Genomic DNA, 24,533 nt, shown 5'->3' on the forward strand with positions numbered 1-24,533 from the left:
AGGAGGGTGGGAACGGGAAGAAGTGGACAAGAGGCAGGTTTGGGGCTTCAAATAAAGCCTAGAACAAATGAATGAATAAAATAAACAAAGCCTCCCTCCTCATCTCAGCCTTCTGGCTTCCTTCAGGTGCCACTTTACAAGAAGACTTTCTGGACTGCCCTCAACGCTGGTGCCTTCACTGCACTGATTACGTCCGGTGTATCTGTAGAGGTCTTATTTGTACATAGCTGTTTACCTATTGTCTCCACCATTAGACTAGGAGCTGCTGCTGCTTTTCTTTGTATCTACAGTGCTTAGCACAGTGCCCTGTGCCTGGCACATGGAGACGTTCAACCAGCAGAGCGGTCACAAAAGAGAGTCTGCTTTTAAAAAGAGTCTGCTTTTGGAAATGGTAGATTCCCCCTCCCTTGAGGTCGTGCCAAATAGAGATTTGGGGACCACTTGTCAACGGTTTCATAGAGGGAATTCTCGTTTGAATACCAGTTGGACTACAGGGCTTTGGGAGGTCAACATACAATTTTGATATTCTAGGATTCTCAGAAAGGGGCTAGGAAAGCTCCAGGACTTAACGATGGCTAGGAGGGACTGAAGGTGCTTAAGACACCAAGGGTAGTCAGGCGGTTGGGCCAAGGAGATGGACAGAATGGGGAGCTAGAGGGAAGGATACAAGGCAGAGAAACTAGGTGTTACGAGGCCTGGGGAGCTGGAAGACTGAGGATCTGAGGAACTGAGAAGCAGAATTCAGCAGACTGAGAGGGCTGGAGAGACAGATGGGACCATGAGATGAGGGAAGTTGAGAGGACCAGGGGCACTGTTCCTGGTCCCTTTCTTCCTCCTTTTTTTTTTTCCATGACCCTCCTCTCCTGGTTCTCCTCATAGAATCACAGCATCTTAGAGTTGGAAGCAACCTGCAACTAGAGGTCAGACTAGAGGTCATGTAACCCAACCTGTACCCAGACAGAAATCTCTTCTACAACATCCTCCTGCCTGTCTGACCATCCCTTCTCTGGATCATCAATCCCTGTTCCAAACCTCCTAAATGTAGTTAGTTACCTCACAAAGCACTAGCCCTAGTTTTTCTTCATACTTTATATGTAATTTGTTAGTGATCTCATTCACTTCCACAGATTCAATTTGACCACCTCTAACCAGACAAATCCCAGATCTACGCATCTTGTCCTGATCGCTTGTCTGAGCTCCAGTCCTACTCGATCCATTCATTACCTACGGGACATTCCCACCAGGATCTTCTGTAGAAATCTCAAACTCACCAGTTCAAAACAGAACTTGTTATCTCCATCGGCCCCACCCTCCAAATTCCCCTAATTTACCACCATCTCTCACGTCGCTCAGGTTCACAAGCGGAATCATCTTAGTCTCTTACCAGTTGTTGTGTTTTTGTTGATTCTATTTCCACATCCTTTCTCAAATTCATACCTTCTTCTCTGCTCACACAGCCACCAAACCCCTTATCCTCTCTTTTGTGGATTTTTTTTGGGGGGTAAGTATGTAGGAGGGAGGGCGAGACCAAAAATGGCTATTAGAGAGCTGACATCCCTAGATAACTATGAAAAAGCAAAAGCACACCAGCTGTCCTTGAGGACCTCAAGGAACCCACCCCAGGTGAACTCTGTCTCCTTGGGTAATGAACGAATAGGCATGTGTACTTTCAGACCCATTGTCAGGGCCTTCAAAGGACACCAGAGGGGCAGGTTAATGAGCAGGCATCAAGAAGACGTGGGTTCAAAGACTTCCTCTGACACAAATTGGCTGTCACTTAACCCCCTGTGTCCCATGAAATTCTCTAAGGTCATAAACTGCAAAGCAGGCCAACTCATACTGGTAGAAGGTCCTCACCAGAAGTTCCCTAGGTCAATTAAATCACAGGCCCAACTTGGAGGAAAAAATGATATGGAAGATGACATGTCACAGACCTAGCAAAGGGTGAATGTAAAAAAGAGAGAGAGAGAGAGAGAATGAGTAGGGTTTCCTAAACATAAACCTATGGCTTGGGAAAATTCTAGAATATATTACTAAAAGGTGAACATCTAGAAAATAAAGTGGTGATCACAAAGAGCCAACATGGCTTTGATCAAGAAGAGTTCAAGTCAGGCAAACCTTATTTCCATTTTTGACAGCGTTACTAGCCTGGTAGGTCAGTGGAATGATACAGATAGAGTTGACCTAAATGTTTGCAGAGCATTTCATAAAGACTCTCATACTGTTCTGGTGGGAAAAAAGAGAGAGGTATGGGCTAAATGACAGCACAAGGAAGCAGATCTGGAACCGGCTGAAAGGCCTAAACTGAAGAGCAGTCATTAATGGTTCAATGTCCTCTTGGCAGAAGGGCTCCAAGCAGAGTGGATCAATGATTCTGCTTCTGGCAATCATCAATGACTTGTGTGAAAACATCATCGGCACGCCTACAAAGTTTGACAATAACCCCAAGCTGGAAGGGGTGATCGAGGGAGCGCTGATACAACAGATAACAATCAGGATTCAACGAGCCGCCTGGGAAAGCAGCAGGCTCTCTCACTTGGGAAGTCTTCGAGCAAAGGTTTCACGACTTGTGACTGTAAAGAGGAGATGACTCTTTTTCAGCTATCAGATTAGAAAGACGCTTAGTCTGTTCCTACTCTGAAATACCTTTACTCTGCGATTCAGTAAACTCATAATTAAATATACTTTTTTCTTTGTGAAAAAAATCAGTATTTTTAAAAAAATCTTGCTGAGCTAGAACAGAGTCAAACATGATAAGAAACTTAACAGGAACAAATGTGAAGTCTTATACTTAAGCTCAAAAAACTGAACTTTGCAAACACAAAGTGACAGAAGCACCGCCCCACAGCGGTCTGTGGAGAAAAGATACGGGTGCTTTGGTGGCCAGTGAGCGCCAGGTGAAAACGGATGTGATCTCTGGCTGGACTGAGAGGTATCCTGGACTAAAGAATCACAGCTCTTCTACACTCTGCCCATCAGACAAGGGAAGTGTTATCAAATCAAGTATTCCGTGAAGTTCTAAGGACAATTCTGAGGACACTGATAAGGCAAGGAGCACCTGGAGGAGGGGAACCAGGGCATAAGGTTCATTCTCATCCATCCCGGATGCCACACGGCTGCCAAAGTCGTCCTCCTTAAGCAGACATCTGACCGTGGCACTCCCCAGCTCAAACTCCAGGACCTCCCAAGGGCACAGCATCAACGCCTCTGTCTGGCTTTGACAGCCCCTCACAACCTGGGCCCCTGCCCCTCTTCCCAGGAGATCCTCGGACCAGTCCAACTGGTCTTCTCTCTGTTCCTCACAAGAGGCTCTTGTCTTCCCGTCTCCACGCCTTTGCACTGGCCGTTCCTCATGCCTGGGATGCCCTCTCTCCATCACCTCCTTTTCACAGATTCTGCAGCACCTCTGGCGCCCAGCCCTCTTCCCTACCTTGCATTGATTCTGCCTATGCTTCCACATGCACAAGTCCCAAGCGGTGAGTTCTTAACGTGGTCTTTGCAGGCTCACCGCGGGGCCCTAACAGGACATTACTGGCTGAAGCGCTGATGCTTGGCCTGGAGAGGACCTCCAAGCACGGGCGGGGAGAACGGCCTGGCCCCCGGGAAGTGGCAAAGGCTCCGGTTAAACCAGACAGGGGACGGTTCGAGCAGCGCCGGCTACCTCGGGGGCCGGGGGGGCTTCCTGCCCCGGACGGTGCCGGGACAGGCGGGTCTGAACGGGCATCCAGATCCACTGCCGCGCCCAGGCCTGGGATTCACCCCCGCCCCCTTCCCCGGGGAGGCCCCTCCCGGCCTCCCCAGAGCCGGGTCTCCGCCAGCCGCTGACGGCCGCTCCTTCCCCCGGTACTTGGTGGTGCCAGGTTCTGTGCCCCCCCAGGACAGGGGGCTCCTGCCTGGAGAGAGGGGACTCCCGGCTTCTGTTTGCTGGTCTTTGCATCCCCAGCGTCGGCATATAGCAAGCGCCCCATAAAGGCTTCGGTTGAATTAAACTGTCTCAGGGAACCGGGAAAAATGAGGAACTTGGGGGAGGGCGGGAAATGAGGGAATCTGAAGGGACAAGACAGGGACGTGGGGGATGAACTCTGGGGATCATCCCAGTCCTCCCGCTGCCAGGGACACCGCCCCGGGATCTCGCGCCGGGGGCCCGGACTCACCAGGGCCCGCAGCCGGCTCAACTCCGCGGCGTCGCCGCCGCCCGTCCCTCCACCACCGCAGCTGCAGCGAAGGCGCGGCCCCTTTAAATTACGGCTCCCGGCGCGCTGCGATGACCTACGCTTCCGCCCCGCCCCTTCTCGGCCACCGTACTCCGTAGCTTGCTCGGAGGGGCACGGCCCTGTTAAAAATGGCCTCAAAGACTAGGCCGTTTCAAGCGCCGAGAGATGGGCCCCTGCCCACCCCTCCAAGCCTGAGGCCGCTGCTCCCCGCCCCCCACCCTTAGCGGAGAGGGCGCCTGAGGCTCATCTCTGCCCCTGCCGTGACGCAGACTCAAAAACCAGACATGGCGGGCGTCCCGTGTTCATCCTTTATTGTTCCCCCCCCCCCCGCCGCCCAGTCCTGCTACAAAAAGGGCCCGGCCCCGACCCGGCCCCGCCCCCCGCCCCGCGGAGGGACTCCCAGGCGGGAGGGGCCGAGCCTCGGAGACCGAAGTCCCGCTGCGGGGGAGGGGTTCCCGCGGTCCCAGGAGTCACTTCCTAAAAGCAAACCCTAAAACCATAAATACACCGCTGGAAGCATCCAGTCCAATCCCACGAGGGGCTAAAAACCTCGCGTGCCTTTTCCGCGGGTCAGTTCACGAGCAGGGAGTTTTCCTGCAAGGGTTCCCTGGAAAGAAGCAGAAAAGCAAGGGTGGGAAGAGGGAAAGGAAAGGTCCCCGGGGAGCGCCCCCCCCAAACCCCCCTCCAGGATCGGGGTACCTGGAGCAGCAGCAACACAGGAGGCTGCAGGCGGTGCCGCTGCCGCGCCGGAATTTGCCGGAAGCGGGGCTGTCCTGACACTTAGCGATGTAGGCCTGCAGCTGGCTGCCCTGGGCCTCACCCTCCGACTGGTGCTGCTGTAACACGCAGGAAGGGCCTCCGTGAGGGTGTGTGTGGGGGGGTGCCAACACGCGTGTGCACAGGGTAGGGCGGCTCACACTCGACTGCACGTAGTTTGTATGTGCCTGTGTGCACGCGCAGGTGTGCGCAGAACTTGGAACGGGACCAAGAACAGGTCACTGGTAGGTGCCCCATAAGCATATATGTAAATACACGGACGTGAGATGAGATGCCCCTACTAGGGCAGGGCCCTCCCCATCCCAGAGGCCGAAGGGACCAGGACGGAGGGAGGGGCCGAGGACTGAGGCAGAACTCCAAGTGCAGAAGGGCCCTACCTTGATAGTCTCATAGGAGCCAGTGATGAGAGCAATGAAGAGACTGAGAACCATGTATATGAAGAGGCTGATGAAGGAGTAGAGATAGAGCTGGGAGAAAAGCCAGACCAGGCCACTGTGTGCTTGCATGGCCGCAAAAGTCACAAACATGTCATCCCCATTGATGAGTGAGAACAGGCACTCGGACACCATAGAGAGGGAACGGAACTGGAAGAGACCAAAGACCAGAGTCAGGGCGGAAGAAGGGGGGGGGCAGTTCCAAAGTAGACAAGTCTAAAGGGCCCTCTCTTCTTCCAACTGTTCTATTTCTCCCTTTTATCTTCTGCAAAAGTCCCAGACCCTAAGCCAGGCTCAGAGGCACAGAACTGCCACCCAAAAAACCCTCCCACCAGGACAGGGCCCAGTCCTCATTCCCTTGCTGAGAACCACACCAGATGTCCCAAGCACCTTCATATGGTATGGCCCCAATACTATCCAGCCACAGAAACAGTAGCCTAGGTAGATGACAGCCACGCAGCAGCAGAAACGCATGACACTGGGCAAGGCCACTCGGAGGGTGGCAATGAGGATCTGGAGGGGACAAAACGTGGACATCAACGCTACCCCAAGGACTGGCCGGCCCTAGCCCCTCTGAGATTGGGAGGCCAAGTACTGGGAGAGGTCAGGGTTCACCAAGGATGCAGGTCTGCCAGCCACTCTCTGTTCAAGATAGGGAGGAGGCCTGCTACAAGCCTGGCCTATGGTCACAGCCCTTCCACTGGCTGGGGCAGACAGGAGGGCCTGGGCAGGAGCCAGCCTTCTAATGTGGAGAGCAGGGGAGGGTAGCAGGGTCTGGGCTCACGCTGTATTTCTGGCCTCAGCACCTCTATGTTCAAGATAGAGAAGAGGCCCAGTACAAGCCTGGCTCATGGTCATACAGCCTTCCCAAGGGGTGTGAGGGGAGAGGGGCTGGGCAGGAGCCAAGGCTACTATGGAGGGAAGGAGAGGGCTGCAGGGTCTGGGCTCACATTGTATTTCTGAAAGAAGGTAAGATACCGGATTACGCCAACCCAGACAAGCAGAGTGGAGGTGCCTAGCAGGATGCTGCAGACGTCATAGCTGGCCAAGTTCTGGGGGCACAGGGTACTCCATCAGCTCTAGGGGGACACAGCCTCTACCTGATGCAGGTGTCTCCTCAGCTGTTCCCTTGTGCACTGGCCCCCATCCATCCTGTGCTGTATGAATGGGTGCTTGTGTGCGCACGCATGTGCATGTGTGTGTGTGTGTGTGTGTGTGTGTGTGTGTGCGGCGTGCGCGCACTTACTTGTGGACTTGAAGACAAAAGAGCAGAGTCAGATGGGAAAGAGGGCAGTGCCCAGGGGTGGGAGGAGCAGGAGAATAAACAGGATAGGTCAAGACTTCCAAGAGAGTTGCTACCTCAGGCCCCAGAGGACATGCATGGAGACACAGTGGAGAGAAGATGCAGGGACAGGGAAGTGGGGCAGGGAGGGGGATGGCCCACACGGCAGACACCAGAGGGGACAGACTCACAAGCATGGAAACTGAAGGGAAAGAGATATGAGAAAGACAGGGTTTTCACAGAACAGGAGCAACAAAGATTTCTTGGGAGACACAAGCCTGGGCCAGGAAAAGGAGACAGACCTTGGGGATGTAGCAGTCCCACCTCGAGATGGCTCCAGAGAGAACCCGGGCCCCCACAAAAGGAAAAGAGGGGCCTTTCACCCCAGACCATGGCCTGCTTGCAAGGCCCTACTCTGAGGTCAGTGTGGAGCAGGGACCCCCAGGAACAGTGGTGGAGCCCAGTGTTTACTCTCCCCCACTCCCCTATCCAGCCTTCAGTTCCCTTCCAGACCAAAGTCTCCCCTCCTCCCCACATGACTTTCTCCTATACCCTGAGGACACTCACTCCCTCCCCCTCTTCTCTCCCCTCCCCCCAGCAAGGGGACCTGCCTGACTTCTTGGGACTGGGAGGCTGTATCCCCCAGCCCACCTTGGCCTCAATGCCAATCTTCATGATAGTGCCAGATATGGTGAGTATGTCACTGGCCACAAGAAGGATGTACCAGCCATTTACAAACTCCAGCCGCTCCCACAGGCTCAAGGCATGCCCCTGGCGTCGACGAAGGAAACGGGCAAACTCCTGGGAAATGGGAGAAACCCTTCAAAATGCCACCCAAGACACCTGGATTCCCTTCCCTCTCCCCAGTTAAACTTGCTTTGGGGGCACTCCCAAGACTATGAGTGGTGGGAACTTGAATGATGGGAGGGTGGTCCCAAGGCCTTGAGCAACAGAAGGCAGCAGCAGTTAGGGAGAAGGAAGAAAGGGTGTGTAATCCTAAATCTCACAGTTTGCAGCAGGAAACCACGAAGCAGGGAACGGGCACAGAGCAGGAAGGACAGGGCGCAAGTCAGAATCACGACCACATCGAAGAAGAGGCGAAACCGGTTGTCTCCTGGAGAAAAGATGGTGGATTGTGGGAGGCAAGAAAGTGGTGACTTAGGGAAACCAAGGAACAGAACAGAGGGGAGGGAGAAAGGCAGAGAGCAGGGGGGTCCAAATCATGGAGGAAGCTTGACATACAGAAGTGAAGGGAGAGGAGCCAGGGTATCAGATCTTACCGTGCCCAAAGACACTGGGGTGTTTACATTCTTGAATGTGGGCACTGGTCTCTAAGCTGATAGGGACTCGCCCACTGTGGGCTTTGTTGTCAAATGTAATCTGGAGATAAAACAGAGTTATCATTGTGACAATACATGTGAGGAAGACTAAGAAACAGAAAGACCTGCTTAAACTAATTCAGAATGAAATAAGCAGATCTAGATATTCATCATAGTAACAGCTAACATTTATTTTTTTAAGAGTATTTTATTTTTTCCAATTACAAGTAAAGAAAGTTTGAACATTTACTTATATAAGATTTTGAGTTCCAAAATTTTTTTCCCCTCTCTCCCTTCCCTCCCCCTCCCCAAGTCAGGCAAGCTATCTGATGTAGGCTAAATATGTACAATCACATTAAACATATTTCCACATTAGTCATGTTGTGAAAGAAGAATCAGAACAAAAGGGAAAAACCACAAGAAAGAAAAAAAAGAGAAAACAGCATGCTTCAACATGCCTTCAGCCTCCACGGTTTTCTCTCTGGATGTGGACAGCATTTTCCATCGTGAGTAACAGCTAACATTAACGTAGGGTTTACTATGTGCCAGGCCCCGCGCTAAGGGATGTACAATGATCTCACCTGGCCCTCACAACCCTGGGAGGCAAGTGCTATTATCACCCCCTTTTACAACTGAGGAAACTGAGGCAAATGAAAGTTAGTGAAGTGACTTGCTCAGTCACACAGCTAGTGAGGATCTGAGTCCACATCTCCAGGTCTGGCGCCCCCTGGCGGCCGATACACTGAGGACAAACAGGGAAATGAAGTGGACAAGACTGACCGAGCCTGGCCCTTGGGGGTGAGGAAGTGCCCCACAGGGTAGAATGGGGAGGGTCTTCATCAGCACCCCCACTCCAGGCAGCTCCTCAGGAGCTCTTTCCCGAGGGCTGAAAGAAAATGCCTTTCCTTCCCCAGGCCCACCTGCCTCAACACAGCAGCAACAGCTCTCATCAAAGTGCTAGCCTCACACACACGTGGGAGGCAGCAGTGAAAGCTGACCCCATGTGAAAGAGGGGTCACATGGCTTGTTGGGGGCACAGCCTCCTGCCCCCTCTGACTCGGCAGCTCAGGAGGAGACCGTGGCCCTGCCCGCTCACAGGGCTGCAGGGGGTCTGCAGGGGCTCTGCACAAACTTTTAAGGACACAGTCCAGACTCCTCCTCCTAATCGCTAAGACCCTCCAGGGTCAGCTTGGAGACAAGCCTCCTCTTCCCTCCTGTCTGAGATCCTTGTGGGCAGTCACGGAAGGGCTCTCCCACAGCATCCGTTCCAACCCTCTCATTTTACAGAGAGAACAATGAGGGAGGCTTAGAGAAGTAAGGGATTTGCCCAACATCACACAGCTATGAAGGAGCAGAGGCTGCATTTGAACCCAGGTCCTCCATAAACCCACATCCAGTCTTTTCTCCACCACACTCTGCTGCCTCCAAGTTCCAGCACCATTTTAAAACCAGGCTGATCTCTTCACTCTCCCTGCAGCACACCAGGCTCCAGCTGTCTCCCCTACCTGTAGTTCTGTCCAACCAAGGGCTACCCATCCCCTAATCTTCCAGAAAACCTACCCAGCCCACTCTGGGCTAGCCATCACTCAGGCTCCAAGGACAGCTCCTCTGTAAAGCCTCCTACCCCTCCACGACTTACAAACACACAGCGTGGGAGCACAGGATGAAGGTGCTGCCCTGCCCCAAAGCTCACCAGGATGGTGAAGGTATAACAGTCCGGGATTTCATTGTTGATAATGGTCTGCAGGTTGATGGTCTTGAGCTGGAAACGGATGGTGACGTTGATCAGCCTGAGAGGTGGAGTGGGGGAGATGAGGTGAGGGAAGATGGGGACAAGGGAAGCTTCACCTCTTCTCCCTCTTGGCCCATCAGCACCTGCTGCCTCCTGGGAAAGCCCAGCTGGCCCTGCTCTTCTGGGGGGAGGGGGCGCTGGGCAGCTCTGGTGACTGCCGTTGTTGCTTCCTGACAAAATTTTGAGGAAGTCTATCTGCAGCTGGAGTCAGTCCACATTGTCTCCCTTCCCCTGGCCTTCCTTATTGGAAGGGGGAGGGGGTAGCAGACAAGACAGTTAGGAGACTCTTTCCATAGACCCACATAGAGAAGCAGCAGAAGCTGCAGTCGGGGGAAGAAGGGGAATACAGAGGGCAAAACAGGGATCAAGGAGTCAAGTACTTGTGAAACTTGAGTGTGAAGTTCTTGTAGCTACTGCCTCGTGATGGGGACAGAAAGAACTCCTGGTCTGGGGGCAGAGGGTACCGCTCTGCAGGGTCCACCCCGATGCAATCTGGGAAGAAAGGATGAGAATCAGACAGGCCCTCTGTGCCCCTGCCAGAGAAACCTCCGAGGGAGGGAGCAGGCGGTCTCTCCACTGGAGGCTCCATAACTCGGATTTCAAGCCTCCAGACCTCCAAAGCCCGTGAGTTCAAGTTCCAGCTCTGCCATTTAATAACTGGGGAACCCTGGGAAGTAACTCACCCAATCTCTCTGAACCTCACTCTCCCTCTCGGTAAAATGAAGAGACTCATAACTTGTATTCCCTCCCTCACAGGACTGGTGTGAGCAGAGCCTCACAGGACTTCAGAAATGGAAGCTATCAGGATTATAGTGGAGGAAGGGATTCCAAACACTGAACAGACCAAGGCAAGTTCCAAGGAATGGAGAAAACTTTTGTTAAAAGATTCAAGAGACCCTGGTGGCCCTGTGACATCTGTCACTATGGGTCCTTTTACCTCTGCTTGTCTGATGTCTTGGGGAGCAGGAGACACACTTCCAGGGTCAAAGGCCTTAAGGAAAGGAGGGGAAAATCCAGGAGAGTAAAAAACAGGTCAAAGAAGAGGGTGGGCAGGCCCGAGGAGGGGGAAGGACCAGAATGTTCCTGGGGTGGTAGGCCCTGGTGGGAGGCCCCAGGGGTATTCCTGAAAGGTGTCAGCCCTTTTCCTTCACTCTACCCCTCATCTCCACATCCCCCATACATACTAACCGGTGACCACCATCGGATCAATGTTGAAGGTGTCGTTGGCAGGGTCGATGTGCCCATGGCGATAATACTGTTGACACAAAGCTAGGGCAGAGCCGTTTGCCCCGGGGCCTCCCCCACCAGGCACATAGGCATATCTGCCCAGGGACTGCTCAGGAATCCGCAAGTACTGGTAAGTGACAAAGAAGTGGGCAGCGGGAGGAGGGGAAGGAGTCATTACCTCTCCATCCTGAGTTCTGTCCCTACCCCTACAATCCCCAATCCCAGATGACTTATTCCCCTCAACATCTCCATATACTCATACCTGGTCCACAGCAAAGATGATGGACTGGTTGAGGTCAGCCTGAGTGTAGACAGCATAGCTATCATCAGCCCCGTCTGTGTAATCCTTGAGGAAGAGATGCTTGAAAGCCACTGTGTTCTCCTCTCGAAACATCACCACAATCTGGTTACTGAGCCCAAACAGGATGAGCTGCCAAGGAGGGGGCAGAGAAGAGGATGCCAGGGATGACACTGAGATAGAGCCCCCCACAGGCTGTGATTCTGACTTCACATCCCCGAGTCTCAAAGCACAACTTCCTTCCCAGACAACTACATCTCCTTTTAGTCCTGGATGAAAAGGGCAGTGGGGGTAAGGGAAGGAGAGAAAGAAGTCTCCTCACTCATGGGAGACGACTAGGGCCCTGGGAGAAGGGTAACATGGGGCACCCGAGACTGAAAATGAGGATTTCACCAGGGCTAAGAGCGTGGGGAAGAAGAACAGCCTTCCCTCTTTCTCTTCCCCATATCTTGAGTGCTGCCTCTCCTCTCCCCGTTACCCTTAGGTAGCCCCCAGGGGCACCTGGATGGTGACGATGAGGATCTTGGCAACCTGCAGCATCAGCTTGAAGGGCTTTCGACCCTTGGCCCGGAACTTGTCACAGGGACTCATAAAGAAATACTTGAGACGCCGGCGTAGGTCTTCCTCCTCGCTGACAGGTAGGGAGTCTCCCTGGGACCCACAGCCAGGACCAGAGCTGGCACTAAGCAATGGTGCTTGCTCTAGGGTTGGAGGGAAAGGGCCCTTAGAAACTGTGACTCTACACTCCCCAACTGATAAATGACCAAAAGGTGCTTTTTAAAGGAAGAAAGCAAAGCTATCAACAGCTATATGAAAAAAATGTTCTAATAACTAATAATTAGAAAGATGCAGATTTTTAAAACTCCCAACTTCGTACTCATTCAGCCTGGCAAAGTTAACAGCAAAGACAAATGAAAAATGCTGGAGGGACTGTAGGAAAATAGTGTATCAGTCCAGCCAGTCTGGAAAGCAGTTTGGAATAACACCCCAAAAGTTACTAAATGTAAGAATATCCTGCAACCCAGTAAAACCAGTTATCAGGTCTATACCCCCAAAAGATCAAAGAATTAACAGACCTATGTGTACAAAAATATTTTTATTAGTAGTGGCAAAGAACTGGAAACTGAGGGGGTATCCCTGAACTGAGGAATGGCTAAACAGGTTATCGTGTATGAATGTATGGTGATGGAATACTACTATCATGCTGTAAGAAATGATGATAGGGACTCTGTCAGAGAAACCTGGGATAACCTGTATGGACTGATGCAGAGTGAAGTGAGTAGAACTAAGAGATCAGTTTCTACAGTAACAACATTACTGTCGGATAAACAACTTTGAAAGAACTCTGATTGATGCAATGACCAGCCACAATTCCAGAGGACTCATGATCAAACATGCCATCCACCTCCTGAAAGAGATTCCAGTGAAAACTGAGACATATATGTGGGGGCGTGGACAATGGGGCAATTTATTTTGCTTCATCACACATGTGTATAAATAGTTCATATTTCTTTCTCAGCAGGGCAGGGGTGGGGATGGGGAGGAAGGGAGGAGAAAGAAAAGCTGGATTTTCACTGATTGAAATAAAAAAAATTTTAAACAAAATAAAAAAGAAACCATGGCTCTCTACCTCAAGGGCCAGCCCTGCCTTTAAGGGTATCTCTGATGCCCGGCTTCACACAAAAGGAAACTCAGACTTTCAGTCTGAGACAGCTACTGAATTCCCTCAGCGTCGAGAAAGAACCTTCTCCTTCTCAAGTCCAAGAAACCCCTAGATGCTTCTCACCACATTTAAGCTCTCTGGGCCTGTTTTCCCACCTGTAAAAATGAAGGAGTCACTAGATGATCCCAGAAGAATGTGAGCAGGTCACATCTCTGTTACTTAATCCTGGCCTGACTACAGTCCCCCTCTGCTAAGTAATGAACAACAGGAACAATCTCATTCCCATTGTGCCTTAAGATTTAGACCTCATTTTTCTTCAGAACTGAGTTAGAAAATGCAAATATTAACCGTCCCCATTTCATAAAGAAACTGAGACTTAAAAAGGTTAAGTGACTAGCTATGGATTCTACAACAAGCATCTCCATTAACTCCACGTTTTTATCTATGAAGTCTTGCTACCTCTCCAGTCTGGGGCTCAGTGAGCAAACCTGGCTGTATAGGCAGACAAGGCATAGGCTGGCAGGAACCTTGGGAGAGAAGGGCGTCATTCCTGGGAGTCGATGTCCCTCTTAAAAGCTTTCCCTTTCAGCTATCAGGCCTTCTCCATAATAAATTCCTAAAAAGGGTCATTTCCACTCGTTGCCTCTCCTCCCTCACCACCCACGAAGTACTTACTATATGCTAAGCACCGAAGATGGTCACTGCTCTCGGGAGCTCTTGTAATCTGACTTGACCCTAACACTTAAATAAAACTCTTCTCACAAAAGTTGCCAATAATCCGCCTGGGTAAACCTGCTGGCCTTTCCTCTATCTCTTACCCCCTCGATCTTTCCTTGGTTTCCAACTCCCCATCACCTTCCTGCCCAGGACAGCTTCAGGAGTTTCCTCACTGATCTCTCAGTATCCAGGCTCTCCCCTCTCCCAATGCTCTTGACAGTTGCCAAATGAGATTCTTCACACGTAATCCTGAACTCATTGCTCTCCTGCTAAAGTACCTTTAGGGGTTCCCTAATGCAGCTAGGCTAAGATGCCAATTCCTTCGATTAGCACCGACACAGCTGAAACATGGCTTCATGACAAACTGTAGCTAGGGAATCCTGAAGGAGGCAGCGTTGGAACTGAGCTCAGAGTCATTTAGACTCAGAAAACTTAGACCAAGGAGTCTAAGAGGTAGAGGTCAGAGCAGAGTACAGCCCAGATCTAGCAGACAGCATGCTCAAAGGCAAGGAGCCTAGAGATAGATGGTCAAACAGTAAGCAGCCTTGCCTCGTCTGGCTGGACCTTAGGGCCCAGGGAGGGAAGTAACATGCAATAAGACCAGAAAGGGAGCTTGAGTCGAAACTTGAGGGCTTGAAATGCCCAACAGAAGAGTATTTTATTTAATTCCAGTACCTCTGCACAGGCCTGGAGGTGAAAGACAGACTCGAGTGTACCTCGAGAAGGCAGCCAGAAGGCAAAGGCCATCGGCCAGGAGAGGTGACGAGGGGGTGATCTAAGAGAAGGGAAGGGGAGAGATGTGATACATATCTCAGAGATGAAATCAGCAAGATGACACCTGATAACTGGGGGCACTCGGCCAAAGGTCTCATTTTCAACATATGTAAGGAACTGCTTCAGATGCATAATAATGACAGTCATTCGCTAAGTGATAAAGAATAGCAAGATGGCACAGTGGATAGAGCACTGAGCCTGGAACCAGGAAGACCTGAAATCCAGCCTCAGACATGTTCCAGCTGTGTGACCCTGGGCAAGTCACTTAACCTCTGTCTCAAAACCTAGGGAGGATATTCAGAAAGAGGGAGTGGTCAACAGAATGAAATGTGAAATGTTGCAGGAAGTCAAGAAGGGCGAGAACTGAGAAAAGATCCTTGGATTTAGCAACTGAGACATCATACCTAAGATTGGAGGTGAGAATCCAGACTGGAATGGGTTGAAGAGTGGGAGGAAATAAAGTAAAGGCAAGAAGTGTAGTGGCTTTTTAAAGATTCTGGCTGTGAAAGAGAAGAGCTTGAGGGAGTACTGTGGGGTCAACTGAAAAGTTTTTTAAAGGTGGAGAGACCTAGGTATGTCTATAAACAGCAGGGAAGAAACCAGTAGATAGTGAGACAGAGGGGAAGTGACTGAAGGGGCACTGGGATAAAGGATGAAAACAAGTACTATAGAAGGCTGAACTTGAGCAAGAAGAAATACTTCTAAGCAGGAGAGAATGGTGGATGATTTGGAGCCATCAAAAAGGGACCTCCGAATAGATAGCCAGTCAGTCAAGTTGAAGACAAGGTCTCCCTGCCTAGAAGAAGGGAGGGAGCAGTGGGGAGGGCTTGAAGAGAGAACAGCCACTTTGGGGCTTTCCAAATTTATTTCCCATTCTTCCCTTCCCAAATGACATTCCAGTTAAACCTGGCCTCCTAGATGCTCCCAGCCTCAGCATTCCATCACAGGCCTCTGGGCTTTTTTGCACAGACTGGAATGCACTCCAATTCTACCTAAGCCCCTTAGAATCCTTCACTTTTAAGGATTTAAAAGGTGGTACCTTTGAAAAGAAGTCTTTCCTGGTTTCCTCAGTTGTTAGTAACCTCTCACTTCCATGACTGTTGACCTGTCTTGACAATACTCTCCTCCCTTGCAATATTGCTTTCTCCTTATTCTCCTCGTCCCCGTCTGAGCAATCCTCAGTCCTCTGGGTTGGTTCACCACCCTACTCCCATATTCTAAGTATGGGTGTCTCCCAAAGTGCTTTGTCCAGAGCCCTCCATCTCCTCTCCACATTCTGCCTTGGTGATCTTATCTGTTCTCATGAATTCAATTATCACCTCTTCACAAATGACTCCCAAATCTTGAAATCCAGGGCTGCATCTTCAACTGCTTGCTGAACATCTCATCGGGACTTCTTGGCAATTCAAACTCCACATGTCTAAAGCTGAAATTCTATTTCCCCCTAAACTTGCCCCTATCCTCAACTTCCCTATTTCTGTGGATGACACCACTGTCCTCTGAGTCCCTCAGCTTCAAAACCCTAAAGTCATGGTTGAAAGGAAAAGTTCTCCTTTCCTCCTCTCATATTCAATCAGTTTCAAAATCCTGTAAATTTTTCCTCCAACACTGCCCTCACATGTGCCCTCCTCTCCATTCACCCAGCATCACCTTAGTTCAGAATACCATTTAATCTAGACTATTTCTTTTAAACTCCTCTCCCTCCTTCCAGTCTCTCCAATTTCCAGTGCATCATTCTTGGTTGCTAGAATAATCTTCCTAAGGCACAAACTGGACCATGTCATTCCTCTGCTCAGGAGGAACCTTTAGCAGTAGTTCCCTCTAAGACAGGCATTCTCTTTTTTTTTTTTTTTGGCTAGGCAATAAGATTAAGTGACTTGCTCAGGGTCACACAGCTAGTAAGTGTTGTGTCTGAGGTCGCATTTGAACTCAGGTCCTCCCAAATTCAGTGCCGGTGCTCTATCCACTTCACCACCTAGCTGCCCAAAACATGCATTTTTAATGTTAGGTCCACAGATCCCAACACATCTTTGAATAGATTGCAGGAAACCTGCAAACGTGGATGGATAAGAAATTACAACCTTATTTTTACTCATCTCAAACTGAATTTTAGTATTTCCTTCAATAATTTAAAAACTTTCTTCTGGAAATGCCACCATGGGCTTTACCAGACTGCCAAAGGCGTCTATGACACAAAATACATTATGAACCTGTGCTCTGGGATTTAGGGCCCTCTGCAGTCTAGTTCTAACCTCCCTGCAAAGTCTTATTTCATATTATTCTCCTTAAAGACTCCACACTCCAGCCTAACCAGAGTACAAGCCTTCTCCCACCCACAGATATTTTTGACAGTCCTACCCCACCCCAAACAGGCAATCTTCATCTCAGTTTTTCAAGATCCTTATCTTCTTTTGAGGATCAGCTTAGGTGTTACCTACTCCTTAAAGCTTTTCCAGATCCATTTGGCTGGAAGTATTCTCTTCCTCTTCAAATTCTCCTACAGTACCTTGCTGTGATCTCTTTCTGACCCCATCGATCTCGATATTGCATTATATACTCTTCTTTGTCCCTGCCAGGACATTCTTGCCCTGAAGAATGTAACTCTATTTAAGGGAGGAACAGTAACTTGTCATCATATGGGGAGTGATGGGTAAAGAACTTTGACCTGGGAGTCAGAAAGACCTAGCTTCTGAGGCATACTGTGTGGCCCTGTCCAAGTCATAACTTTTCTGTGCTTTAGTTACCTCAACTGTAAAACATGGATAATAACACTTACAGTACATTCCTTCAAGGGTATTCATGAGGATGAAAGGAGGTAATATACAGGGTGCACTAACACCACTAAGACTTTTGGGGGCACCCAGTATGTAAATAGCTGTGCAAACTCAAAAATGCTTTATAAATGTTAGTTGGTACTAATCATTATGACCGAGTCTCAAACAAATCAAACTGGCATTTTATTAGGCTTCAACTACATGCAAGAAACCTGTACTAGACACACCGAGGATACAAAGATAGTTTTGGCCTTTAAGAGAAAGGAGGAACACACAACATGTCAACAGGAAAAGTATATACACTCCTCAAAAAGTACTAGTATCTAGCACCTCTCTGAGGTGCAGTGGAAAGAATATTTGCTCTGGAGTCAGAGGGCCAGAGTTCAAATTATACCTCTGACACTTCTGTGATCTTGGGCAACCCCTCTGGGCTTCCTTTTCCCCATGTCTCAATAAGTCCTTGGCAGCCTTCTTACACCTTACTCTCCCCGCCCCCGCACCCCCCCCACACTATTAAATCCAGGGCATTCTCCCTGCCTGTCCCCCACGGCTGGCCTTCTCCCCCTCCTCATCTCTATGTCCTGGCTTCTCTGCTTTCTTCAAGTCTCGGCCCAAGTCCCACCTTCTGCTAGAAGCCTTTCCCAGGCCACGTCTTTCCCTCTGAGACGATCCTGTCTAAGTCTGCTTCGTACCCTCTGCCAGCAGACCAGGAGCTCCTTGAGGGCAGGGCCAGTCTTTGGCCTCTCCTTGTATCCCCAGCGCTTAGCCCAGTGCCTGGCACACAGCAGGCGCTAAATAAGTGCTCGCTGACTTGCTCGGTAAGGACCCTCCCCGACTCCAGTCTATCAGGACCCTACGACCTCCTCTGCGCCGATTCCGAACTCGCAGCCCAGGCCGGCTGAATGAGACCGGGGAAGCTCGGGGCCCTTGGAGCCTGGGGGCTCAAGGGAAGCCGAGGCTCCGGGGGTGCCTGACATCCCCCGTGCCCCTTACCTGAGCCACTCCGGCCCGTGGGGTCCGCCATGCCGGGCCTGCCCGGGGCCGGGCGAGAACCGCGCCGCAGGGAGAGAACTACTCCCGGTCTCTGACAGGCGCGGCTTCAAACCCGCCGCGTCAGCTGACCCAGGCCCCGCCTTCGGCACGTGATGCGGAAATCCGTGCGGACCATCCCGACGACGCGACGCGCCCACCCCGCCCCTTCCGCTACGAAGCGGAAGTGACCATGGAAAGCCTGGCACGTGACGCACGCTGGCCTCTCCCGCGTGACCGAGAGGCGGGGCCGCCCCGCGCCCTTGTCCGGGAGGCTGGCGAGATGGAGGTCGTTCCGCTTCGGCTTTCTCCGCTCCGGTGCGTGTGTGCGTCCCTACGTGCACGCCTCTCGATCTGGGGCCCTCCACGTGTCTGCACCGGGGAACGCGTGTGCTTGTAGCCCCGGGCTCACGTGTGTCCGTGCGTCCACGCGGAGGTGGCCTGGAGTTGCCTCCATACGTTTTTGCGTGGGCTCTCGTGTCATGTGTAGGATTCTGTCCAGTTTGCACGTTCACAGCTTTACACACGTGTGCCATCAGTTAGCATGCTCTTGTGTATAATTTATGTTGATCCAGACACATGTATGACCAGTGGATTGTGTGTATGCGGGGCCTGAAGTCTCTCGAGGTCAAACACCCCCCCCCCTTTTTAGGAACCCTGATCTTCAGAGTATGGGACATCCTTTGACCTCTCATCCAACCTTGGAGCCCCTGGAGTCTTACCAGTGAACTGGGGATTGGGAGGGAGAAGAGATTAAGGGGGGCAGGGGAGGGAAGAATCATGGGACCTTTCGGGGCTTATGCCCTAAGATACTACCAGCAACATACATCCATATGTGCACATACACACAAATCCCACAGGCCAGGCCAACAGGCCCCAATCAGCCCTGAAAATAATCTCCTAAAGTGGAAAGGGGGATCTTCACTGTCGTATCTCCAGGGCCCTTCTTTACTATCGCTAGTTCAAAGTAACCTAAGGTAGGTGAGAGTTAGTTTCAGCACCGAGGGCTGAGACCCAATTCTTAGATGGGAGAGACATTCCCACCCCAAGAGCCAGAGACAGTTAGAACAGAGATAAAGTGTATGGGGGGGGGGGGGGTGAGGCATAGACATAGTGACAGAGAGAGGGACAGAGACAGACCCAGAAAAGAAAAAAAAGGCAGAGAAAAGTTTAAGAGGCCAAAAACAGGTAGAGAAAGACAAAAGCAGAGACAGCGCATCTGGACACAGCCACAACAAGGACCCACAAGACATTAGTGGGAGGATTTTACTAACACCATGAGCCTTGGACAATACATGCCTCGACCCCATTGCCAGATTCCCCTCCCACTCCAGACCAGAACTTCCCCAACTACAGCCCTCAGGCTCCCAGTCCCACCCCCCCACCCACCCTTCCCCCAAACTGGCCCTCACCCCCCAGGCCCTATCACTGCCTCTTCCTCCTGTCCCCAGCTGGGCCCCTGAGCAAGGGAACTTCAGTCATCTCCATCATCGCCATCACTATTGCCATTGCCATCGCCATCACCACCATCATACTTGCCACCTTCATAGGTGGCATCATCATCGAATTCATCACCACAGTCACCACCTCTAAAGGTGGCATCATCATCGAATTCATCACCATAGTCACCACCTCCAAAGGTGGCATCATCATCGAATTCATCACCGTAGTCACCACCTCTAAAGGTGGCATCATCATTGAATTCATTACCATAGTGACCACCACCATAGTCATCTTCATTGTCTTCATCACCATAGTCACCACCTCTAAAAGTGGCATCATCATCAAATTCATCACCATAGTCACCACCACCATAGTCATCTTCATTGTCCTCACCAGTAGGAGGCAAGGTGGAGGGTGCCCCTGCAGAGGTCTCATGGATTCCCTCTTTGTCAACCTCTTGGATGTCCTTGTAGATATCATCCTGGACTCGCTCATAAATTTCATCTCGATCACCCCCATAGACATTGTCCTGGGCATCTTTGTTTACATCCTCTGGGATGCTATCATAGGCATCATTCCGGGCACTCTTATAGACATCATCTCGGACACCTCGGAAGACATTATCTTGGGTATTTTCACGCACACCCTCCTGCATTTCCTCGTATGTATCATCATGGACCACCTCATAGACTTCATTTTGGACACTCTCATAGATGTTTCCCTGAGTACTCGCCTGGATGTCCTTGAAGACATTCTCCTGAAGGGTTTCATAGATAGCCCCTTGTCTGCCCTCATAAACATGATTCTGCATCCCCTCATAAATGCCTCCCTGGACACCATCATAGATGCCACTCTGACCCTCGTGGACCCGTCGATGCTTGGTGAGGCTGGAGGCCTGGCCAAAGCCCTTGCCACAAATTCGGCAGCGGTAGGGACGCTCACCAGAGTGCACATGGAGGTGCTGCAGGAGGGCAGAACTTTGGCCAAAGGCCTTGGAGCAGTGAGGGCAGGCATAAGGCCGCTCGCCGGTGTGTGTGCGCAGGTGATGCTGCAAGTTGGAGCTCTGGCCAAAGGCCTTGGAACAATGTGGGCATCGATAGGGGCGCTCGGCTGTGTGTGTGCGTTGGTGCTGTAAGAGGGCTGAACTCTGCCCAAAAGCCTTGCCACACTGGGGACAGGAATAGGGCCTCTCACCTGTATGTGTACGCAGGTGTTTGAGCAGGCCAGAGCCCTGCCCAAAACCCTTGCCACAGACTGGACACTTGTGCGGGCGGGCACCACCATGGGTGCGTAGGTGCTGGGCTAGCAGGGAGCCATGGCTGAAAGCCTTGCCACATCGTGGGCACAAGTGTGGCTTTTCACCACTGTGGCTGCTTCGATGCTTCAGCAGTGTGGAGCGCCAGCCAAAGGCCTTGCCACAGGCGCTACATTGGTAGGGGCGAGCACCAGTGTGTGTGCCACGGTGTTGGGCCAGCGTGGCTCCATGGCTGAAAGACTTGCCGCAGTCAGGGCATCGATATGGCTTCTCCCCGCTGTGCGTGCGACGGTGCTGGCTCAGCCCTGAGCTGCGACGGAAGGAACGCCCGCAGTCCGGGCAGTGGAAGGGCCGAGGTGGGCTGGGTGGTCGGGCAGCACTGCCATCACCAACACTGATGCCAGAAAGGCCTGAGCCTGCTGCCCCAGGAACTAGGTTTGCCAAACCTGGGGTGCCTTCAAGCCCAGGGAGGAGGCCCCCAGTGCTAAAGTCGCTGTCCTGCCCTGGCAGATCAGACTGAGTAGAGGCAGGGGCACCATCTGGGTCAGGGATGCCTTTGGGGGAATAGGTAAAGCCTTTGAGGCCCTCAGGAGCAGGGCTAGTGCTGGGACTGGCAGGTGAAGTGGCACCCTCTGGAGTAGGGAAGCGGCCCTCTGGGGTGGGGGTCCTGTCTGGGCCAGGGAAGGGGCCTTCAGGGCTGGGAGTATTGTCCAGAGAGCCCTCTGGACTGGGGGCTCTATCTGGTACTGGACTGTCTACCACATCTGTGGGAAAAAGAGAAAGGGTAATCAGGAGCACAGGAATTTGGGGAGGATATTTCTCACTCATGGTGAGGACTCTTCCCCACGGAGTTGGAATCCTGGATTGCCTGCCTCCCTCCCCAGTGGCCTGAACTCCTGGATCATAGGGTTTCAAGTTAGAAGGCATCTTAGAGATGATCTGGCCCAATCCCCTAATTTAAAAAATGGGGAAACTGAGGCTTAGAGAGGAAAGGGACTTACCCAAGGTCACTCTATCAGGAATGGAATTTAAACCCAGCTCTTCTGGCTTCACATCCAAGGCTCTGGTTGCCACTACTCACTAGGTACCCCGGCTTGTCAAGTCCCCTCCCTCCCTCCCTCCCTCCTCCAGGGAGCAGGACTGGTCACCACCTTGCAGACCCTCCCCACCCCTCACCTGCAAAGGGGCTTAAGATGCAGCTGTCTTCTTTGTCGCTGTCCAGGGTCTCCCTCGGGGCCCGGCCCCGCGGCTTCACCACCCCTCTCTCCATCCGGGCGCACACCCCACCCGCCTGGAGGACGCGGCTCTGGCCAAGAAAGGAAAGCCGGGCTCAGAGGGAGGAGGGCAGGGGGAAGGGAGGCTCGGCAAACACCCACTCAAGTCCCCCAGGCAGTCCGAGGGGACGGAGCGCCCCCTCCCCGAGCGGGGGCGGTGCAGGGAGGAAGACAGGCCCGGAGCGAGCCCGGCCTGGGGCTCCCCTCGCAGGGCCTCAGTTTCCCCCCCACCCGAGGAGGAGGGCTGGCTTCAAGGCCCGGAGATCCGGGAGACGAACTGGGCCCGTCCGTGGGGCTTCCCCCCCCCAACTCCCCCACGGGAAACCCCAGGCCGGAGTGAGAAGACTGGGGGGGGAGCCCCACCCGCGCCCCCTGCCCCCGCCCGCCCGCGGCCGGATTTCGGCAGATGAAGCGGCAGGCTCGGGCCCTGGGGGCTCGGCTCCGGCCCTCCCCGGCCCCTCACCCCCCCATCCCGGGGCTGAGAACTCACCGCGGCCCCGCTCCCAGGGCTCCGGCCTCGGCCGCCCGCCCGCCCCGCCAGCCGCCCGCAGCCTCCCGCCGCCCCGAGTCCGAGCCCGAGCCGAGCCGAGCGGGAGCTGCTGGGACTTGTAGTCCGCCGGGCCGGCCACTCCGCTCGGCCGTCCGTCTGTCCGCGGGCCTGGGGGCGGGGCCGGCTCCGGCAGGGTCACCCCGACCGACAGCCCGTCCGAGCGAGCGCGGGCGGCGCCGGCGCTCCAGACTCCGCGGCCCCTGCCCCTCCTCCTCCTCCTCCTCCTCCTCCGCTCGTCCGCCTCCCCCCGCGCTGGCCCCTGGCCCCCGGCCCCGCCCCGCGCAGTCCCCTCCCTCCCTGACCCCTCCCGGCCCCCCGCGCTGGCCCCGGCGCCAGCTCCCTCCTCACCCAGCGCCGTCCCCTCCCCACGTGGTGCACCCCCCCACACTCCGGCCGGTCTCGTCCCCCCTTTCCCACCCCCGCGCCCTTCCCGGCCCCCTCCCCGCCCCGCTCGTCCCCTCCCTCCACCGATCCTACCCCCAGCCGGCCCCAGCCGGCCCCACCGGCCCCTTCCCCGCACCCCCAACCCCTGGCGCCGGCCCCCAGTGCCCCCCCGCCTCCTTCCGACGCCGCCCACCGGTCCTGGGGCCCCCTGTGGGGGAGGGGCCGCTCCCCAGCTCTGGCGAATGTGGGAAAAGGAGCCGTTTTCTGGAGTGGTTCGACTTCTTTGTCCTGCCCGACCTCGCTCAGGCCAGGAGCCGCCCCGGCCCCACCGGGCTCCCGCGCCCGGACCTCCCCTAAGGGCTAAGGAGAGACGCCCCCCCCCCCAATCGCGCCGAGCTGCCCCCCCCCGGCCGTGAAGCACACAGAGCGAGCCTAGGCCCCCCTGCCCCCAGCGGTCAGTGCCTACAGTGGCCGAGGGCCAACGCGATCAGTTTCTGGAGCACTCAGACGCCACCGCGGCCAGGGCGACTCTGTTCTGTTTCAGGGCCAGACATTTCCTCTGGGCAGGCCTAGAAAGTCCTTCCTTCCTGCAGGTGCGAGGCTCTCCAGGGTCAGAGGGGTGCACACACAGGCCAGGAGCCCGCGCTCAGCCACCGGTCCGGCGGAGCCCCAGGCCCAGCCCCCAACCAGGCGCCGTTTTCTCCAGACGTCCCCAGCCCGCTCTGACCCAGGAGAGGCCCCCGCGGAAGCGGATCATCTCTTCTTGTTCCTCAATTCCCCCGCCAGCGGAACTCACTCCTCCCGCTTCTCCTTCTCCCAGTAGCCCTCCCAGACGCCTCGACTGCCCCCTGATTTCTCGTTCCTCCCCCACTCCTTGGCTCTGGTGCAGAGAGGCTTGTGTCCCCGGGCAGGTGCCAGCAGCCCATGCCATCTACAGGGCCCGTGTCAGCAGGGCCAGCAGCCCGGGGAAAGGGGGGGAGGCTCATGAATTTGGAGTCAGAGGACCTGGGTTCAGATACTTGCTCTTTGCAACTTCTGTAGTACCCAGGTGATGGCAAAGAGCCTGTGAAACTGAACCTTGAACCTTGCCACCACAAAAGTCAATTGGAAGACACAGTAGTTACAGGTGACCTATGGCTCCAGTCCCTCTATCACAGAAGCGGGGCAAACACAATCAGCCCCCTGCCCCCTGCCGCACAGCTTACAGAAAGCTCCAGGTATTACCATTTTCCCCTACCTGACTCTGAGACATTGTTTTCTGCTTTGAACACTTCTGATGACTGTACCCCTGCCTCTGATCCAGGCCTCTTGCTTTCTCCTCCTGGCC

The 24,533-nt window shown here is 53.4% G+C and overlaps 3 protein-coding genes across 14 annotated transcripts in view; all 3 read right to left on the reverse strand.

Moving 5' to 3' along the window:
• Positions 1-4,396, reverse strand: part of PNPLA6 (patatin like domain 6, lysophospholipase) — a 40,344-nt gene extending 35,948 nt beyond the window's left edge. For 4 of the 7 annotated variants that reach the window (XM_078154243.1, XM_078154239.1, XM_078154241.1 and 1 more), the window contains exon 1: positions 2,119-4,144. In XM_078154243.1, the coding sequence (XP_078010369.1) occupies positions 2,119-2,129 (11 nt within the window). In that variant the 5' untranslated portion in view covers positions 2,130-4,144. The other 3 variants (XM_078154242.1, XM_078154240.1, XM_020979865.2) reach the window with 2 other exon arrangements.
• A 124-nt stretch (positions 4,397-4,520) lies between these two features.
• Positions 4,521-18,405, reverse strand: MCOLN1 (mucolipin TRP cation channel 1). Of its 3 annotated transcripts, XM_020979868.2 has the most exons (14): positions 18,265-18,404; positions 11,845-12,044; positions 11,308-11,475; positions 11,007-11,172; positions 10,199-10,310; positions 9,720-9,816; positions 7,988-8,087; positions 7,715-7,821; positions 7,359-7,508; positions 6,376-6,477; positions 5,816-5,938; positions 5,369-5,575; positions 4,914-5,050; positions 4,522-4,821 (listed from the first exon to the last, which is right to left on the reverse strand). In XM_020979868.2, the coding sequence occupies exons 1-14, from the start codon at positions 18,293-18,295 to the stop codon at positions 4,785-4,787; spliced, it is 1,737 nt and encodes a 578-aa protein (XP_020835527.1). In that variant the 5' UTR covers positions 18,296-18,404; the 3' UTR covers positions 4,522-4,784. The 3 variants fall into 3 exon arrangements, with proteins under 3 accessions (XP_020835528.1, XP_020835527.1, XP_020835529.1); XM_020979869.2 differs by lacking the exon at positions 6,376-6,477 and having other exon boundaries at positions 4,521-5,050; positions 18,265-18,405; XM_020979870.2 differs by lacking the exon at positions 11,845-12,044 and having other exon boundaries at positions 4,522-5,050.
• Positions 18,406-19,685: 1,280 nt separating this feature from the next.
• On the reverse strand, positions 19,686-24,533 carry ZNF358 (zinc finger protein 358). Of its 4 annotated transcripts, none has more exons than XM_078154244.1 (3): positions 24,444-24,533; positions 22,175-22,304; positions 19,686-21,762 (listed from the first exon to the last, which is right to left on the reverse strand). In XM_078154244.1, exons 1-3 carry the CDS (start codon positions 24,456-24,458, stop codon positions 19,775-19,777), a joined length of 2,133 nt encoding a protein of 710 aa, XP_078010370.1. In that variant the 5' UTR covers positions 24,459-24,533; the 3' UTR covers positions 19,686-19,774. The 4 variants fall into 4 exon arrangements, with proteins under 4 accessions (XP_078010370.1, XP_078010371.1, XP_078010372.1 ...); XM_078154245.1 differs by lacking the exon at positions 24,444-24,533 and adding an exon at positions 23,673-24,012; XM_078154246.1 differs by lacking the exon at positions 24,444-24,533 and adding an exon at positions 23,400-23,508.

Source organism: Phascolarctos cinereus, unplaced genomic scaffold, assembly GCF_003287225.1.
Source record: "Phascolarctos cinereus isolate Bilbo 61053 unplaced genomic scaffold, phaCin_HiC Scaffold_4;HRSCAF=312, whole genome shotgun sequence".
Lineage (NCBI taxonomy): Eukaryota > Metazoa > Chordata > Mammalia > Diprotodontia > Phascolarctidae > Phascolarctos > Phascolarctos cinereus.

Coding starts and splice junctions, on each gene's coding strand:
- MCOLN1 (XM_020979868.2), bottom strand. CDS start 18,295: ATGGCGGACCCCACGGGCCGGAGTGGCTCAG. Junction 11,173..11,307: donor TCATCTTTGCTGTGGACCAG/GTATGAGTATAT, acceptor GTCACTTACCAG/TACTTGCGGATTCCTGAGCA. Junction 5,051..5,368: donor GCTCCTATGAGACTATCAAG/GTAGGGCCCTTC, acceptor TGCGTGTTACAG/CAGCACCAGTCGGAGGGTGA.
- ZNF358 (XM_078154244.1), bottom strand. Junction 21,763..22,174: donor CATCTTAAGCCCCTTTGCAG/GTGAGGGGTGGG, acceptor TTTTTCCCACAG/ATGTGGTAGACAGTCCAGTA.